Source organism: Mustela erminea, chromosome 2 (genome assembly GCF_009829155.1).
Source record: "Mustela erminea isolate mMusErm1 chromosome 2, mMusErm1.Pri, whole genome shotgun sequence".
In the NCBI taxonomy this organism is placed as follows: domain Eukaryota; kingdom Metazoa; phylum Chordata; class Mammalia; order Carnivora; family Mustelidae; genus Mustela; species Mustela erminea.
This window is the reverse complement of record NC_045615.1, coordinates 150427399-150445590: the sequence shown is the minus strand read 5'-3', so window position 1 is coordinate 150445590 and position 18192 is coordinate 150427399. Positions and strand designations below refer to the sequence as shown.

General features: G+C 33.8%; 1 protein-coding gene across 11 annotated transcripts in view; it reads left to right on the top strand.

Annotated features, from left to right (window-relative positions):
• The window catches only part of EPHA5 (EPH receptor A5), a 348209-nt gene that overhangs the window by 171160 nt on the left and 158857 nt on the right, over positions 1-18192 (top strand). For 8 of the 11 annotated variants that reach the window (XR_004283480.1, XM_032334443.1, XM_032334445.1 and 5 more), the window contains exons 4-5: positions 4988-5143; positions 9152-9487. The exons of 1 other annotated variant lie outside the window; for it this stretch is intronic. Coding sequence is in view for 9 of the 10 variants with exons in the window: in XM_032334443.1 (XP_032190334.1) it covers positions 4988-5143; positions 9152-9487 (492 nt within the window). In the remaining variant the exon portion in view is untranslated. The remainder of the gene's footprint in view (positions 1-4987; positions 5144-9151; positions 9488-18192) is intronic. 2 more of the 11 variants (XM_032334446.1, XM_032334447.1) reach the window with 1 other exon arrangement.

Sequence of the window (18192 nt, the reverse complement as noted above, 5' to 3'; positions counted from 1 at the left end):
CTCTGGCTCCCTGCTCAGTGGGGAGTCTGCTTTTCCTTCTCCCACTCCCCCTGTTTTATGTCCCCTCTCTGGCTGTCTCTCTTTCTATCAAATAAATAAATAAAGTATTTTTTTAAAAAAGTATAGGAAAAACCCTAAATTATCAGGTTAACCATTTTTTAGTAATTTTGAGAACTTTTTTAGGTCTTCTAATTAGATTAGGCAACACCTTTTCACAAATTTGACAACTGAAATTCATATATTGATGACGTGCTTTTTCTGTTTAGATTTTTAAAACTATTTTAATAGATACAATTAACAGCCTTGTTTTCTAAGTGATAAATATGAGAGCTGGAATGTTGGCAGGTTTTGCAAAACTTCTAAAGTAGCCGACATCGATATAGGACATATTATTTACTTGCCAAGACTTAATATTTAAATAATTTAGCTTCATCAGCTTTTATTAAGTTCTGCTATATCATGCACACTCTGAGAAGGACAGAAATGTATTATTTACACAATAAATACTGAAGAATAGGTACTCAGTACAACAAATTATGCTACATATAATGAAAATCTAATGAACTATTTCCATTCTTTAGAATGTTTATACAGAGTTTTCCAACTCTATATAAAGCAGGTAAGAGTTAATACACATAAAATTATGGCAAAATTTGTGCTATATGCCAAAGACAGATGTTCAATAAATAATCTGTAGCCCTATAAGATGTGTAAGGAAAGAGTATGTGGCAACGGAGATGATCACAAACATCATGTAAAAGGTAGCACTTAAAAAGAGCCTTGAAGCATGGACAGAATAGGAATCATTAAAAACATTTTCCTTCAAAAAAAAAAATAGTTTCCTTTCCTTCAAGTCAGTCTCATGAAACATAGGATGCAGTTTTTGTCTCCGGCTCCTTGTTCAACTTAAATGGACTTGCATAATATTTTCTAAATAATTTTTAGGTAATGTACAATTGTCATTTTGAAATAATTTCACTCCAAATATTCATTTATTTTAAAAGAAATATATAGAGTTGGAGTTTAAAGAAATATTACCACTCATCTAAATAATTATTTGTTCAGTGTCGTCATGATTAAGATGCAAAAAAGGTCAATTTTGCTTTTTTTGATTATTAGTTTTTATTTATTGTCTCCCTAAATATGTGTAGCTTTAGGGTATCAAGCATAATTTTTATATTCTGACCACAATACAAATATTCCTTGCCACAGTGTGTGACAAAAGGAGTGCCATGAAAAAATAAAGTACCCTGTGTTTTCCAAATGCATTCAGAATAAATCCAAGTTCCTTATCAGGGACTGCAAACTTTTTTCCCCCAGTAACTTTACACTTCTTGTCTTTTGGCTGGGATGCTTTTCCTGAAAAATTTAGAAATAGATAACAGTTTCTCAAATGCAAGAAATTATAAATAAGTTAGTATGGTTGGAGATAGTGAGTGTGGGAAGAGACCACATTTGAAGGAATTCTTAGATATTGTGTGGAAACTTGTAGACATTGCTAGCATTTTGTAGTAAAATTAATTGGAGTTTCCCAAAAAGGACATGATCAAATGCTGTTGAGAAGGGTGGGAACAAGATGACTGCAATCTTAACAAAAACAGGTTCAAGGGAGTGGATTGTGCCAACGTGTGATTTAAAATAGGAACTAGAGATGCGTGTATGGAAAAGTAATTTAAGAAATTGTGTTCTGCAGGGAAGTGAAACTGGTAGCTACAGGGTAAATTGAGATCAAATGAGATTGATAGTTTATGGTTATTATTTGTTTTCTTTTGCTTCACTTGGTTTCCATTGAAAAATTCTGGAATATTGTATTGGGCTCATGTGAATGTCTAGGTGAGAGAGAGACCACAGACAGACAGAAACTAAAAGAAAGAGACTGAGAGAGACTGAGCATGTAGCAGGAATAGTAGACACTTCAAATATTACCCACAGAGGATAGAGATGAGGTTCCTAATTAAAATAAATATATTTTCCTTCGATAGAATCAAAAATATCTGTGCATTTTAATGGGAAGAAAGGTAGAGAGGGTGGCTACAAGTGCATTTAGGTTTGGAGATCTGGTGGCAGGAAAATAAGCAAGTTCCTCTAATGACTTCCATTTTCTCAGCAAAGAGACAAATTTAACCAGCTAGGAATCACAAAAGAACAGAGCTTCTAAGGAGTAAGAAGAGAGAGAAGAAGCTATAAAATCATCATGTTGATGCCAAAAACTAAAGTTAACTAAGGAAATAATGCTAAGGTTGTCTAGCAGCATTGTATGTACCATTTGGATTCCAGGCCATGATCTGAAGGCAATGAATAATTACATATATATGTAGTTTTTTCTTGGATAATATTGAGTACACTGCTTTCCTCCCTAGATCTCTATTTGGATTTCTCTAGCCACCTCAAATTAAAGAACACTTCAAACTTAATTACTATCTTCCTCCAAATGCATTTCATATCGAACATTCTCTGAGAAAATGGCTCCCGTAGTTCCTGGGCAGTTTAAGCCAAACACCTCAGAGTCATCCGTAGGATTTCCCCTCTCACATCTGACCATGAAATATACCATGAATTCTCGTTGATTTTACCTCAGACTGATCACCTGAATTCACCTACTCTGATCTATCACCACTGAAACCACTCTTGTTACACAAGGGTCTCTTTTCTCTTGTGCAACAGAGGCAAAAGGCCCGATTGCCTCCATCCCTGCTCCTCTCCGTTCCGTTACCCACAGTGCTACGCTGTGATGTCTCAAACATCATTGTCATCCTAGTATTTTCCTGCTTAAAATTTTATCATGACCTCAAATAATAAAACCTGTAAGGTGTGGTCTGGTGTCCTTTTCCCTGTCTAACTTTATCTCTACCACTTTAATTGTACTTTCACGCTTACCAATTCTTCAGTTTCTTCTATCTCCTTATTTCTTCCCTGTTTTGGTCCTTTGCAAAGAATTTGCCCTTCTAATGCAGTTTAATACGCTCTGATTGTCCCCCAATGTAAAATGGATATGCTTCCTTTTTAATTTTTTTAACATCTCAACAAAGCTTCCTAAGGAAGTCTTTTTTTGACATCCCAATCTAAATTAGATGTCAATGTTCACTTCCATGCTCTTTCTTTTTTTCTATCATAACAATATTTATAATTAGTCATGCAGTACTTTTAAGACTGACAAAGGCAGAGCCATTTCTATGTTGTTCACCTCTGTAATCTAGTACAGAGCAAAATTTTTGGCCCATTACACCAGCTGAAAGCATTTTGCTGAACTACTGACCAGAAAGATACACTTATGTACTTTTATATTAATTAGCTTCCGAAGCTTCCATGGAGGGTTACTGTTATATATGATAGCAAAATAAGTTTTTAGGTTAAAAGGCATTCAATAAAATAAAAGGACTGTCTTTTGTTTCACAAATGATCATCAGATTCCAAATATACAGAATTGTGGATTGACACTTCATGTCTTTGAAAGTAAATAATATTTAAAGTGAAAATGGTTTTACTGAAGAGGATAAAAGGAGAAAAAATGGATAACTTAGCTAAGAATGGTATTGACTGCTACAGCAATCCTATTATAAGAAAAATAATATTTTAAATCTTTTCCTAACCATTTAACTACAAGAATGTCCCTAATACTATCAAAAAGCTCTTCTTATCTTTCAAATACCTTCACATTCTCTCTGAATTTATAAGAGCATTAAGGCTTTGCTATCGCTATAATTAGATCTACTGAAAAGTACCTTCTCATTTTTGTCAATTCCTGATTATTCATGGTGATGGCAGAAAGCCTTAGCATGGATTACTAAAACCCCAAATCATTTATAGCACATGAAAATTAGCCCAAATTCATTATGTCTATCAAAAACTCCTGTTGAAATATCAGTTCACCTTTGAGCTTCAGCAAATTTCCATTGATGCTTGAATAAATGTTCTTAAGTATATGTACTGAGTTTTGAAAATAGAAAAATATATATAGTTGATTAATTTTATGTAATCTAAACCCTAAAAAGTAATCAAACCAACAATTTGGTGTCTTTGGCCCATATTGGGCAACTGGAATGAAAGTTTGACTTTATTAGCCATTGAGAAGAAAGAAAGATTCAAAAGGTTAGGGAATGAGAATCATAAAAAGATTTACTTTGCAAGCACTTACTTGAAGACTAACAGAAATGTTAATACAAATATCCAGAGCACACTTTCTTTATGTGATTCTGAGTAGTTCAGTTACAATCTTCAGGCCATGTCATTCATTCATTTATGCATTATGTGATAATTTATAATCACCTACTGTGGTCAAACACTGTGAGAATTATTATGAATGCAAAATTAAATGAGACACAGTTTCTACCCTTTATAGATCATTACAATTTGTACAGTATAAGTATGACTGATATTAGAATAGATGTATGTCCAGTCAAATAAAAGTCCTAAAATGGAGTAAAATGTGAAGTAAATGCCTATCATCTGACTCCCCTAAAGCCAATATAATGTGAATGATACACCAGCTCATCCCTGCAGTTTCCCAAATCCAACAAAATTTGTGAAGCTCTTAACATCCACAAATTAATTAATTAATTCAATAACTAATTTTTGAGGACCTATGATGTCCCATACCATTCTATAAGCATAGGGTAAAATTATTATTTTCCCACAAAATTCCGTGAATAACACCATCAATGAAAATTATAATCAAAGCCCTGCTTCAGTTTTAAATACATCTAAGTATTTATCTTTTGTAATATCATTTCTTATAAGCTCATGCAACATAAAGATCACTAAAAATACACACAGTCCAGACATGTTTAATTTAAATCCTTAAATATTTGATTATCTGAATGAATAGCCTGGTATTTATGATTCAGAAGCTTATGAAACATTTCTGAAATTAATGGCAATATTGTGTTATATGTGATCTGTGTCTACTCGTCAAAATAATGACATTATTCACAAAACAAACACCGCATCTGTTCCAGGGAAAAGCTTAGTCTCTTATTTCTTTTGACAGTGTGCAGACCGGGGTTCTTCAAAGCCTCACCTCACAGCCAGAGCTGCAGCAAATGTCCACCTCACAGTTATACCCATGAGGAAGCTTCAACCTCTTGTGTCTGTGAAAAGGATTATTTCAGGAGGGAGTCTGATCCACCCACAATGGCATGCACAAGTAAGGAAACCCACTGATATCTGGTGACGTTCACCACTTTGAAGACAGAGCATGATGGAGCCTGTTACATCCTGTTACTTTTTTCCTTAAAACAGGCATAATGTTTAATCTTCCAAAATAGTTTTTTTTTTTAACCGAATTTTGATTTTCTTAAGTAAGGACTGAAAAGTTGGAGTCTCTTTTATTACTCACTGTTAGAAGCATTCATTTTCCCTAATTTCAAATTTAACACTGGGGACAGATAATTTTTTCTTTTATTTTGTAATTTCTTTTCATGTTCATGACAGGTAAACATGACTTTGATAAACCCATTTTTCTTTTCACCATAAACCGTTTTTTTCATTCTTTGTTCTCTACCGAGCCTGGCTTCTGATCACATAAACGTAATAAATGCTTTTTTTTTTTTTTAACCTAATTTCCCCCACTAAATGACAAAAGCCAATGAGAAGGTCATTTATGAAAGAAGATAAAAAACACTTTCAAAACATGGAATACTGGGGGTTGGCAAGTCAGATTTAGGAGTCAAATAGAAAAAAAATCTTTAGATAGGACTTTTAAGCAGTTACCATATTTCTTATAAGTGAGGGTCCTTAACTATTATTTATTATATGATTCCATAATCAAATAATTAGAATGATAGATAGTAAACATTTAATTTCAACATTTGCAGTGGAAGCATCCATATCCAGCGATGTTTTGGTGTTTTAGTTTTTCTGGTATTCCACATATTTCTGAGAAGGAAACACACTTATGTATTTGTTTGCTTGATAAAAATACTTTTGTAAGTTGTCTGCATACAAAGACTCTATGGCAAATCAAACAAAAACTCAGAATGGAGGAAAGAAAGGTATCCATGACCTTGCCTTATTTTACTATTTTTGATGCCAGCAAACAGCAGTTGCTCTCAAAGATGATGACAAAAAGTGTTGAAATCTAGTATTCATTCTAGTTTATTCATTCTAGTATGAAATATAACAGAAATACAGTTGTTTTAATCAAATGACCACAAACTGAAATTTTATCTGAATTTTAGCATCTGAATTTTATAGTGTCAGCAAGACATATTTTCATAATTTCTCATATTGATATTAGCTTTGCATTATGAAAGATCATTCTTTTATCACAAGACTGATCATTTTATGGGTTTGATGATTACTAATTGTAAATAATTCCTTTTCAAGTAAGTAAATGACAATATTATATACACTTTTAGGAAGATGCATTTGAATAGAGGAGATGTAAACTATGATTGAATGTGATGTGTTTTGGTTACAGCAGAGATTATTTTAATTATCAGAGCAAAAGAATGCCCAGAGAGTAGAGGGGAAATGTGGACAGACAATAGAATGAATTAGGGAGACAAATAGGGAAAATTAGAAATTAGGAGTAGAATTAGGGAGAGAAAACCATATCTTGAATTATCTTTTAAATTCCATTAATTTTCTATAGTTGTTTTAAGTGGCCCAGCCATGATCTTTCTGTTTCTCAGCATAAAATTGAGTCTCCCTTTCTGTAAGTTTGCTAGGTTTGGGGTGATGGAAAGCCTGTGCTCTGGTGTCAGGGACTGCTTAGTCCCACTAAAGGACTTGAGGCTTCAAATTTTCTCTGTTTCCAGGTGTGTGAATTTCTAGTACTGTGTTTCAAAAAACACTAATTTGTATGCATTTTTTGAAAACACTATTGGGACTTGTGTAGATCATCTTTCTAATACATAATCTATGGGTATATTTGTTCTGTTTTAGTTGCATTCGTAACCCCACAATACTGCTTATGACCCCCTTGCATGGATGGCTTGGCTAATGTTCACATGTTCATATGAAAGTCTGGAATTTTGCTTTCCCTGGGTACTTTGGAATGAAATTTATGGTTTAACTTCTAATAATTTTTGATATATATGTATATATAATATAAATATATAATATTTATTATAAATACATAAATCTGGAAAACAGAATGTTATAAACTTAAAGGAAAAGAAAAAGATTTTGGTTAATCTGCTTAAATGAAGGGACACTTCTCATAGCTCTGTTTTGGTTCATATATCACATCTCTTAGCAAGGCAGTGAAATTTCATTAAGTTACTTTTTAGGTACATGCCAATCTTAGCCTTTACGTTTTACTTCTGCTTTAGGGCTTCACTTGAATTTGAGTTCTATTTTGACATTAAAAGGCATATTCATCCCTCCCAAGTTTTAAGGGGCTGTTGGTAGAGAGTCAGAAGAAAAGGGAAGAGTCAGAATCTGATTTTTTTTTAAATATTTTAACAGATTTAGGGAAAGGTGTTAATTTGGTTATATTTCAGATGTCAGGGAGAAAAAAGTTTGATGTCTTCCTGAGCTAGACACATTTCAATGTATTTTGCCTTTTTTTCAGAAGTATACCTGTAACCTTTTGTTTTCAAATGACATTTTCTCTGTAACTTTCCACTATTAAATAAGCTTAAGTTTACGGTAAAAAAAAATACTTGTGGATTTGCATCTTAAGTAACTGCTTTATATTGAAGTGTGTGAGGTTGTATGTATGGAAAACTCACAGGGTTCTATCAGAGATATTGCTGAGGTAGGGATTATTTTGCCAAAAATGGCAACTCTTAGATTTTTGGGGTCAATTTAAATGGCATTTTATAAATACCATGTAGCTTTTTTTTTTCTTTTTATTACTTTTAAATTTAGTCTTCAACAGTCATGGCTTAATAAATGTTAGTTAGAAATTAATATTAATCTCTATATTTAAAACAATGGATATTAAAAGAACTAACCTATACCCTTCCATGTAGCTTAATTTACACTTATGAACCATTCAATGACACCATAGTCCATAATATTCCTTGTCAAGAAGTTTTACATATTAAATCTGAAAAAAATATAAATGTATTTTTTCCTTGGGAACATGTGACCATATAACATTAACTGATTGATGTTATAATAGATTGAAATATCTGAAAATCAACTGTAGAGACAGATATTATACGTTTCCTTTTTTAAAAGACTTTATTTTTTTAGAACAGTTTTAGGTTCACAACAAAATTTAGAGAAAGATGCAGACTTCCCATATACCCCATGCCCAGATACATAAAGCCACCGTCCTTATTAATCCCCAACAGAGTGGTATAAAATTGTCACAACTGATATGGAATTAATTTCAGTTCTCCTTAATAAGCTAATTATTCATTTCAGAAGTAAAGTAGTATACAAATGGATATTTTTTTAAATTTATATATAAATTTGTTCTGCTGATCCTTCAAGATCTGAACACTTTCATTCAACCTCTTACAGTGTCTTTGAGAGTTATTTTTAAATAAATTTCTGATTTCCAATTAAGTAAAATTCACAATTTGCAGAGCTACGGTGTTAAAATAATATCAAAGTAAGTGAAGTTTCATTACACATTGCAGTGTCCAGCTACTTAAATTCTAGTTTCTTCTTAACTTGTGGGGAATATTTCAAATGGTGTTAGTGATTTATCTGTGGATATGCAATTTATTTTGAGGTAAGCTCAGGCTATTATACTTGCTGCAGAATTTGTAGTCAAGAGCCACACTGAGAAATCCTATTTTCACTTGTGCTCATTGCTTAGTAAATCCTTCATGTGTATTTCCTAGGTTTCTGGGACAGATCTCAATAAGGAAGTAATCAGTTCAATCCCCATGGAGAATTTTTCCTTGGACTTGTCAAAGGACTTGCCACTGTTTGAATATAAAATTTTTTATCTAACATTATTTTTGCATAGTTTTACTCCATCATAAACCTTTGTTTTAACTAAACAAGTGGTTATAACAATACCAGGATAAGTTATTTCTATAGGGTGTAAGTCCCACTATTGTCCCAACGAAACTATAACAAGATTTTTCAAAGATTATTACAAATTGATGATTCTTGCATTCTCCCTATTTAAAAGACTGATTGCAAATCAATTTTTTTTTTCCTTCAGACCAGGGATATGTGTAGTAAACAATGCGTAATTTTATCATCTTAAAATATCTTTTTCTCACTTTACTTTGCAAACCAGGACCCCCCTCAGCTCCTCGGAATGCCATCTCAAATGTTAATGAAACTAGTGTCTTTCTGGAATGGATTCCTCCTGCTGACACTGGTGGAAGGAAAGATGTATCATATTATATTGCATGCAAGAAGTGCAACTCCCATGCAGGTGTGTGTGACGAGTGTGGCGGTCATGTCCGGTACCTCCCCCGGCAAATCGGCCTGAAAAACACCTCTGTCATGATGGTGGATCTGCTCGCTCACACAAACTATACCTTTGAGATTGAGGCAGTGAACGGAGTGTCCGACTTGAGCCCAGGAGCCCGGCAGTATGTGTCTGTAAATGTAACCACAAATCAAGCAGGTAAGTGTGATGTCCAGCCAAATCATGTACCTTAGGCCAAGCTCTGTCAATTATCTTCATAGCTAAGTGAGGGCTGAACTGCGTGAGATCTGTAAGAGAGCTTCCCGTAAATTACAGGGTTAGGACTTAAAGTTGACTATATCTCAAAATGCTGTATTTAGTTTTAAACAAGTAATGGCTAAGGCTTTCTTAGCAGACTCATCCATGGACGGGGTTGGGGGGTGGAGATATGCTTCAATTGAACTTTTTTATTAAAAAGACATTGCTGGCTCAAGTTAATTTGTAGCAAAAATTGTTACCTCAAATTTTACACATGCAATTATGATAGCTCAAATATACATATTTTGTTGTTTTGTTTACATTGAGTTTTTTTTTTATTTATTTCATTAATTAGCAGATAACCCAGGCAGGTCTATTTGCTTGTTTATTTGTTCATTTGGCATTACAGCTGAATTTTCTTTGCACGTTGAAATAAGCTTTTCTTATTATTTCTAATATTATTATTATAAAAATGTGAAGAATGAAGTTTTATTTGATAATCTGCTGATCAAAATTAGAGTAGCTGAACTATACATGAAAACACATTTATGTTCCATATGAGGATCTTGGAATTACTAGGGAGTGATTATTAAGGAGTAGGGAATACATTTCTGCTTGAGCTAGATACTCCCCTAGTTTCCCCTCAGATATTCAATTTTAAGCAAATCAATATAGAGGACTTCTTTTCTGGTAAAATGAAAACCAAAGATAAACTATAGTTAAATTAATAATTCAACCTATCATGGGGCAGAAATCATTCAAAGCCTATGAGTAATTTATGACTTGTTTTTGTCAACAACAGGTATGTGGGTGGGATGAGGCATTAAATAGAACTTCCCTCTATTCCCTGGCCACAGTTCTTAGTCCACGGGCATAAACTTGTCACCGTATTAGTACCCCAGTTGGACTTTTTTCAGTGAGGACAGCCTTGCCAGTGTACTTATCAGTGAAACAAGATGTGTTCAACTGAATCAAATTGGACTTAATTCATATACGTTAGTATAAGTTTGTAGGTTGTAGAATGACTGGGTTGACAAGAGAAAGCTGTTGGTAACCATGTCTTAGCCAAAATAATTTGAATTATTGAATGTGTCAGGTAAAGTCATTACCTCTTGAGAAAAAGAAAATGCATGCCGTTAAATTCTTCGTTCCTTCTGATTGATTTAACTGAGGGAAATATTCAAGAGCAGCTTGGACAATATGAAAGCAGTTGAGTAATTCACTAAGAATCATTCTAAATATTCTAGATATTCTTATCCGCGCTGCATAGATGTCCACAGCATTTTTTTTTTAATTCAGTGGGAGAAAAGTTTGCACTCATATGCTACCTCCCTAAGTGAATCCTTTATATTTTTCTCCATTTGCTCCCTAACCTAAGATGGAAACAATAAAAGTGTTAAAGAGCTGGATAGGAATAGTGAAAATTAAGTTTTCCTTCACTCTAGACTCAGCTGCTGGCAATACTGGTTTAAGTCGATATTCCGTCCCAGTATCTAGTCACAAGTGTTCAGTAAATGTGTACTGCCTTCCCACGTCAGAAAAATATTGGCTTTATAACATATGATTTCAGGCTTCTCATGCAACATCTTTCAACTTTACTTGGTTGTGTGTATGAGTCTTCCATTAATATACTGAAAACATTTTGAACAATCACTAAGAGTGATCTCTCCTCAGGGAGAACAATCTCTGGCTTGCATAACCTCAACTTGCTTGAAAGATATCTCTCTGATGAACTAGGTATAGCAAATGACTTTATACTTTAAAGATGATGTACTTAATAAATATTTGCTCTAGTTGTCTTTGACTTGCTAGTCTGTTCAGACTGCAAAGTGTGCTTTTTTGATGTATAAATACCTTAAATACCAGGAATAATTTTCATCCAGCTGTTCAAAGCACGGCTCTCATATAAAATAAACATTTGTATTCAGAGCAGACATTTTGGTTGCTGCTTTTTTCAGGTTCTCAGGATACACTTACAGTAAAAGCCTTGCAAACCTTTAAAAAAAATCAAAACAAGAAGAGATTTTCTTAGTATCTAACCATTCTAGACAAACCAAGCCTCAATTTGCACAAAAATTGTTAACTTCAAGTAGCTCTTAAGATGTCTTATATTTAGTATCACTACTGCTGTGCATTTATCAAGTGCCAACATTATGGGAAATGGGTTATAATAGTTACTTTTTAATATTTGAATATTTTTAAGCATTAAACTGAAGCAAATTATTTGTGCTGTATGTGATTTTTATATAAAATTTCTTTCAGCAGATTTTAACTTTAGTTTCAAACTTTTTTAAGGAGGGTTTTTGAGAAATGCGTTTCTTTTGTAGTAGATTCATTACAGATTTGCAATTTATTTTGTCATTTTCTGATTTATTTTTGTGACAACAACAAAGTGTGTTGTTGACTAAAAGAAAAAAAAAGCCAACCTAAAATAGATTAATATATGTTTTATTCGGTGTCTTACTGAGGACTATAGCCCAGGAGATAGTATTTTAATTTGCTAGAAGAACTGTTCCAAAGCTTGTCAGTTTACAGAGGATTATATGCAAAAAAGGAAAAGGATACCCATCTTTGCAAATGGTTCTCCATCGTATAGTTGTGCATCCCAAGTTATAATTCTTTTGGTTGTAGAAATTAAGGTTTACTGATTTCCACTTAGGCACATGAGAGACCCTTATGTTGTTATAATACATTCTGTTTCTATCATATCATCTTATTCAGGATTATTACTGGCCTGCAACTGCTTAACTGGTTTTCCAGTTCTTATTTTTGGTTTCTCCTTGAGGTCATTTGAGATGGTCAAAGAAGGTTGACATCAGTCATCTTTTGCAATTTCAATGCACAGTCTGAAATGTCCATATTCAACATTATATATGTAAAGTACCAGAAGAAAAACAAGTAATTTTTTTTTCAAGATGAGAATCCTACATTAAGTTAGGAACTGAAATTGATTACGTAAACCTAGCTGATTTGTCTATAAAAATAAATAATGATTTTAGACTGAAGATAGTGATTGTGACAAATTTATGGATGTTTATACAGTATTTAAAACACTTTCCCAGTCATTATATCATTATGATGCCCACCTTATTCTTGCAAGATGTTGTCTAAATTTATTTATCTATTTATTTATTTTAAGATTTTATTTATTTATTTGACAGAGAGAGATCACAAGTAGGCAGAGAGGTAGGCAGAGAGAGAGAGGAAAGCAGGCTCCCTGCTGAGCAGAGAGCCTGATGTGGGACTCGATCCCAGGACCCTGCAATCATAACCTGAGCCTAAGGCAGAGGCTTAACTTGTGGAATGTTTTTCAAATTTCATCTCCCAATCCTTCTAGATTATTAAAATAATATTGCTCTAGGCATATGCTATCAAGTGCTAAAATTTAAAACTTTTAAAATATATACAAATGCATATTTTATCCCAGGAAAGAATAAGCTTATTCTAACAAAAAACAAACAAACAAACAAAACCCTCAATTACTAACATTTTAATATGCAAAGGTAGAGAATTCTAATTCTGAGGTAAAACAGACCAAACTTTGTTTTGAATCAATCTTAGGCTCTTGGTTTCTGTCTTCAGAGGGTTCGGTTGACATTACACGAGCTGCAAATGCAACACACATTTTGGTGGGGATGTCCCTACCTGTCCCAGACTATCAGTGATAGCACTAAGATCGTTTCTTGGCCTTTTGGCTAAGATCAAGTACCGATATATCACTAAGAAAGATGCCCCTATGTTTTGATAGTTTTTATTCCTTGGTTCTTGCAAAGGTGTCTGGGGTAATTGATAATCCCATTTAATCAAATACTTTCAGTTTGATGCCATTCATATAGTTGACCAGCATGATGTATCTTAGGATATTGGGATGACCAGGATTCCCTGAAGACTGAATTCTGCTGTAGAGCTGGACATTTAAGAGAATGCTGAAATGAGATGGTAAAAGTAGGTTGTTGCCCTTGCCAAGATGGCAACCAATGTTTTCCGGTGGTTTCTGTGTATTGAGATGTTTAAAAAGTTTATTGTCACCTATTAGACCATTACTAAACAGCGGTAAAGATATTTGTTGATTTTCAACAGTGGAGAGACTATATTAGGTGTATTTGTAATCACCACCTGATTAAATACATATTTTGGCAAGATTAGTTTGTCTTCTACTCAAACTAAACAAGCCATTAAAACTCATAATCCCCACTCTTTATTCTTCCATATTTTTTATGGTGGCACTAATTTCTGCATTTCCCCACAGATGCAATAAAGATTTGTGCTTCCTGCTTTGGTAGGATGGAAATATTTAATTTGGCCTTTACTATAGTTTTACAGATTTTACTTCATGGGCCTCAGAGACAGAGGTTTTTTCCAAGAGCAAGGTAAATCTTCCAACTATGTACCAGTGTGTGACCTGAAGAAAGAATCAAAGGTCGGATGGAGAAGGCATCAATGTGCCAATGGTACTATGGGCTCAGAACAGCATCTCATTCATCACTTACCACATAATGTCCACTCAGATCAATGTTTCTTAGTAGTATTTGGAATTCACAGGGATTAATATTGGTTCAGACACTCAGTTATCATTCAATAACTGTGAAAGATCTGGGCATTTACCCCTCCGCCTGCCTGTTTATTTGGAAATGGTCAGAAATACCTTTCAGAGAAGCTAAAAGGCAGATGTTGAGTGTAAACATATGTTGCTATCGCGCAATCCTTCTTTAAAGACAATCACCTTTCTCTTCATTTAAGGGACTGTGGGGTATGTACAGATCTTCCTGGATTTATGATTATCTTCTATCACGATAAAACCATTTTAAGTTGGAAATATCTGAGTCCAAAATGCATTTAATACACCCAGCCTGCCAAACATCAGAGTTTACCTTAGCCTATCTTAAATGTGCTCAGAACATCAAAATTAGCCTATAGTAGGGCAAAATCATCTGACACAAAGCCTATTTTATAATGAAGTGTTGAATAACTCGTGTCATTTATCAACTACTATACGAAAAGCAGAAAAAAAAAATCAGGGGGTTGCCTGGGTACAGAATGCTTTTAAGTGTTGTTTGTTGTCTACCCTCGTGACTTCGTGTCTGTCAGGCCTGTGGCTTACAGAATAGCTCCCCAGCTTCATGAAAGAGTATCACTAGCCCAGAGAAGGATCAAAATTCTAAATTCTAAGTAAGGTTTCTACTGAATGTGTATCACATTTGCAACACTATAAAAGTGAAAAAAAAAAAAAAAAGTAAGTTGGACCATCTTAAGTCAGGGACCATGTATAAGCTAACTCAGGTCTGGGAATTGGTGAGTTACCATGACTTATCAGCTCACTAAATTTTGATTTGTATTTCTCAGACCTTCATATCATTAGTGGCACAAATCATGTCATTAGTGGCACAAATCAAGTGGCACAGACCATAATTTTGGTCTTTGAATTAGACATTTTGCCATCCAAATACTGCTGCCTATTATGAAATTCATGCCCACCTCCTTCCGATGGCAAGTGCTACTGCTTGGCCTCTGCCACCCCTGTGCCCTATAGAAATCAATAAATTATTTCACCGCAGCTTCAACTCTTGTGTTAAGTATAAAGAACAGAAATTATAGAGATTTTGTTTATGATTGTGTCACTGCCATGAATTTATTTCTTGTCATTATGATAAAGAAAATGTCCCTGGGCCCTTCCTGAAGATGTGGGTAGTTTCACAGTTCTTGAAATATCAATCCACTTTAACACTCCTTTTTCAGCAGATTTTGGTAAAAAAAAATCAAAGAAACATTTAGCACTTGTGCCAATGACCTGGAAAAGTACATTGAATCCAGAATCTCTAATCATGAATTTATACTAGCTTGAATTAAATAATTTCCAGCTCTTATGCATGTGAGAAACTCATAAAATTCATTTTTATGTACATTTATTATACTTTGGCCAATTTAAGTCATAGAATCTTGTGATTCTTATATCTAGGAAATTTCTTGCCCCCAATATTGACTAGAATATTAGCTTTCAAGAAAATATTTGTATTCTGAGTTGAGATGGAGTGATAGTTTTGGGCAGGAAGAGAATTTCTTCCATCTATCAGTTAACAATCATAGATAACAATCATAGATAAGGTGTAGGCTTGGTAATGAAGATGTGAAGAATCACTTTCTTAGGTGTGGGACAGCTGAATCTGGTAGCAAGAGAGACCCAGTAAGTTTTAGAAGTTGAGAATATGCTCAGTTATCTGACTTCTTTCCTATATCTGCATTCCATGCTCAGAATTTCACTTTTTCTTCCAATCATTGGCCTCATTTTCTCATAAGTCACTGCAATAAGTTCAATCATTTTTACAATTCCAGAATTCTATGAAATAAGACTTGAACTTTCATGTGCAGCTCTGTTATCCTTTTCACTTGAGTAAGAGGACTTTTGGCAGGGAGACTCTCTGATGATCTCATATGACTCGAGCTGAAAATTTAAATTTTAAGCTTCTTATTTTATTTCTTTAAATTCTCCAGTGCACTTGGATACAGTCAGTTCTTCCCATATTTCTTCTATTTCTCATACTTTTATAGTATAAAAACAGGTGGAATTTGGTCTCCCAAAATATTATGTTCCAGAAGCCCTTTTTTTGAAGGGACCTCAGGGGATGAAACATGCTGTTATATGCCAGACATTGTTAGATCACCACCTCGAATGCAAAACAGGTCCTTGCTACACTGAAATACAACTAAGTCAAGTCCTAGGGTTTATGCGCCCATTCCCTTAAAGATTGTTGCTTGAAACATTGCTCTTGGGGGAACAATTTTTGTTTTTAATGTCTGTTTTCTTAGTTGCAAACAAAATCTACTCTGGCTGGTTTAAACACTCTCTCTTTCTCTTTTCCCCTTCTTTCCTTTCCTCCTTCATTCTTTCCGCCCTCCCTTCTTTGTTCTATCTTTCATTATATATATTTGTATTTCAGGTGTTGAGGGTTGGGTTAATAAAATAGGATCACCTCTTGGCACTTTACCGTCTTTGAACTATGCAAACCTTTTACCTGGTTTTTATACTTTCTTATGTATCCACTTTTATCCCAAATCCATTTTCATGGATTACACAAAAGCAGATTCCTTTTTCATTTTAAAATCTTAATATAGTGAATTTCATTTGGTATACACAAATTTTCTTTTAGAAAAAAAAAATATCCATAATCCCACCCCCTTCTCCCAAACCCCCTCCCCCAGCAACCCTCAGTTTGTTTTGTGAGATTAAGAGTCACTTATGGTTTGTCTCCCTCCCAATCCCATCTTGTTTCATTTATTCTTCTCCTATGTGCTTTGGTGAGTGCTGTGAAGTGTGTAAACCTGGTGATTCACAGACCTGTACCCCTGGGGATAAAAATATATGTTTATAAAAAATAAAAAATTATATATTAAAAAAAAAAGGGCAAAGGGAGAAGCAGACTCCCCACTGAGCAGGAAGCCCAATGTAGAGCTCCATCCCAGGACCCTAAGATCATGACCTGAGCTGAAGGCAGACCCTAACTGCCTGAACTACCCAGGCGCCCCCTAATTTGTGCTCTTTAGAATACAGGATGATTGGTGCCCTTGAAGCGATGTTGTATAGAGTGGTTAATGTTGCTGAAAGATACATTGGAGCCTAAATCAATAAAAAAAAATTATTATTCCTGATTTTCAAAAAAAAAAAAAATAGAAAATAAAAAGGAAAATAACAAAAAACAGGAAAAAAACAAAACTAGTAAACCAACAAAACCAGTAAACCACATTTTCAGTTATTTTCCCATTTCTCTACATGATATTCCTAATATAGATTTACTGTCTTCCAAAATGAAATGCAGAGAGTAGAAAGTGTGTGTGTGTGTGTGTGTGTGTGTGTGTGAATCCATTGCACAGAGTCGTAGATTAATATTTTGGTTAAGTTTCTAGATCGTGGAGCCAGAGTTTCCAGTTTCCGTAATGTCTTTGTCATTTACTAGCTATGTGATGTGGGTAAGTTACTTAGACCTCCCAGATACCAAATAATAGCATCTATGACATAGATGGTTGTGAAGAGTAAATGAGTTAATATCTGTAAAACAAGTAGTATAATGCCTAACATGTAATAAGGCATTAATAAATGTTACATAATAACATTTAAGAAACTTTTCACTAATATTCTAAATAGCGTCAGTCCGTGAGAGAAACTATGGGACAAACAGGTTTTAAACTTTACAAATATTATACAGACAAACTCAATGGTGGGGTAAGATACAAGGGAAAAAAAAATTCAAAAGCAAACATCTATAACCACTAATTATACACGTAACAAAACTAACTGCTTCAAGCTTGAGGAGTAAAGCAAAAATACTATTTTCCAATGGTTATTCTATCTTCAGTGATATCTTAAAACATTGAGTTTGATATTAGCATTGAAGTTTCTCTAATTTTTATAAAAATATCCAGAGCAATAGCACAAAGAATAAAAATATCAAAGTAAGAGCAAAATGGGGAAAATACCTTGTAAATAAAAATAAATACATTAAAATAAATAAAATAAAAATCAGAATGAAAGCTCATTAGAAAACAAAATGAAACAAGAGCAACAAAAAACCCCAAAGAAAAAAAGAAAATTTTATTTGAATCAAGATATATTTGGAAAAAAAATTTGTTAACTACATAATTTTTGTGTGTGGATTGACATTAATTTTGCTCAA